The 1,172-nt window shown below is 41.3% G+C and overlaps 1 protein-coding gene across 1 annotated transcript; it reads right to left on the bottom strand.

Annotated features, from left to right (window-relative positions):
* Positions 1-293: 293 nt before the first annotated feature.
* LOC104954954 (trypsin-like) lies at positions 294-663 on the bottom strand (the record flags this gene model as incomplete). Its single annotated transcript, XM_010782167.1, is given in 2 exon segments — positions 294-446; positions 515-663. Coding segments are annotated over 2 exon segments (302 nt in total), but the record flags the coding sequence as incomplete, so codon positions are not given.
* Between the last annotated feature and the right edge of the window lie 509 nt (positions 664-1,172).

The raw sequence follows: 1,172 nt of genomic DNA, 5'->3' as shown, positions 1-1,172 counted from the left end.
AGAACCACTGCTCAACTGTATATCAAAGCGATATAGCACCATCAAACTGTCTTAAATGGTATTAAATCAAATACATAAACCTGTACCTAACACATACTTGAGCTTATAAGTGATTGGTGTATGTTTTCACATTATAGACATGAACAGACAAGTGAATACCAAGTGATTTTATTTAGTTTTCAACATTCTGGCACATGTGTGTTAAGAGTCTTGATTGGCACCAGAGAGAACAAAAATAAAAACCAGGGCTGTGAACCAGTGGGAGAAGTGAAGAAAATAAACTGGTAATTTCTTTAGGGATAGGCTGCCAGGACCTCTTCAAACCAGGAGTGGAACTCACACAGTTTGACGTAGACCCCAGGGTAGTTCGGCTCGGCACATCCCTGACCCCATGACACCAAGCCCTGCACCTCTCCGTCACACACCAGAGGGCTGCCGGAGTCACCCTGGGGATGAAACACAGAGTGTGTGAGCATATGATTCTTTCACACACACACAGCTGAGAAGAAGTGACTGTAAGACTCACGTTGCATGCGTCTTTGCCTCCCTCCATGTATCCGGCACACACCATCCTGGGGGAGATCATGCCGGGATAGGCATTCTCACAGACCTGCAGGTCCACTATGGGCACGTTCAAACACTGCAGGAGGGTGGGCATGTACACTGTAACACACACAACAGAGGACGTCATAGAAAACTCCTTAAACATTTTTTTTTAAGGAAAAGGCTGTCAGATTTTTAAATGTAATGAAGTAGAATTTTAAAGGTCACCTATCATGCTATTTTTAGGCAATAGCATAGGTCTCAGATATATAAAAATATATAAAAAAACATGTCTATGAAGTGTTTTGGTCAAAAAAACAAACAGATCACCCTAGCCATGCCTCATATCCCTTTATTTCTCTTCCTGTTCCAAAAGTGCTGATTCTGGGTATAAACAGGTCTCTCTTGAGAATGACACCCAGTGTCTCGATGAGATTTTCACCTGTATAAAAGAAAAAGAAAGTGATTTTTTTTCTTTTTTAAACTGAAAAATAATTTTTAGAATAAGAGGGGGCGGAGCTTATGCAGGACCTGGCAGATACTGTGTAAAATGCTGTGGTTATGAAACGCAAGGCTTATTAGGTCAAGGATTATTTCTGGAACAGTATGGAGCTCAAGGTGATTTCCTT

Source organism: Notothenia coriiceps, unplaced genomic scaffold (assembly GCF_000735185.1).
Source record: "Notothenia coriiceps isolate Sejong01 unplaced genomic scaffold, NC01 NC01_scaffold00024302, whole genome shotgun sequence".
In the NCBI taxonomy this organism is placed as follows: Eukaryota; Metazoa; Chordata; class Actinopteri; order Perciformes; family Nototheniidae; genus Notothenia; species Notothenia coriiceps.
The sequence above is the reverse complement of the archived record's forward strand: the minus strand, read 5'-3'. Positions and strand labels throughout refer to the sequence as shown.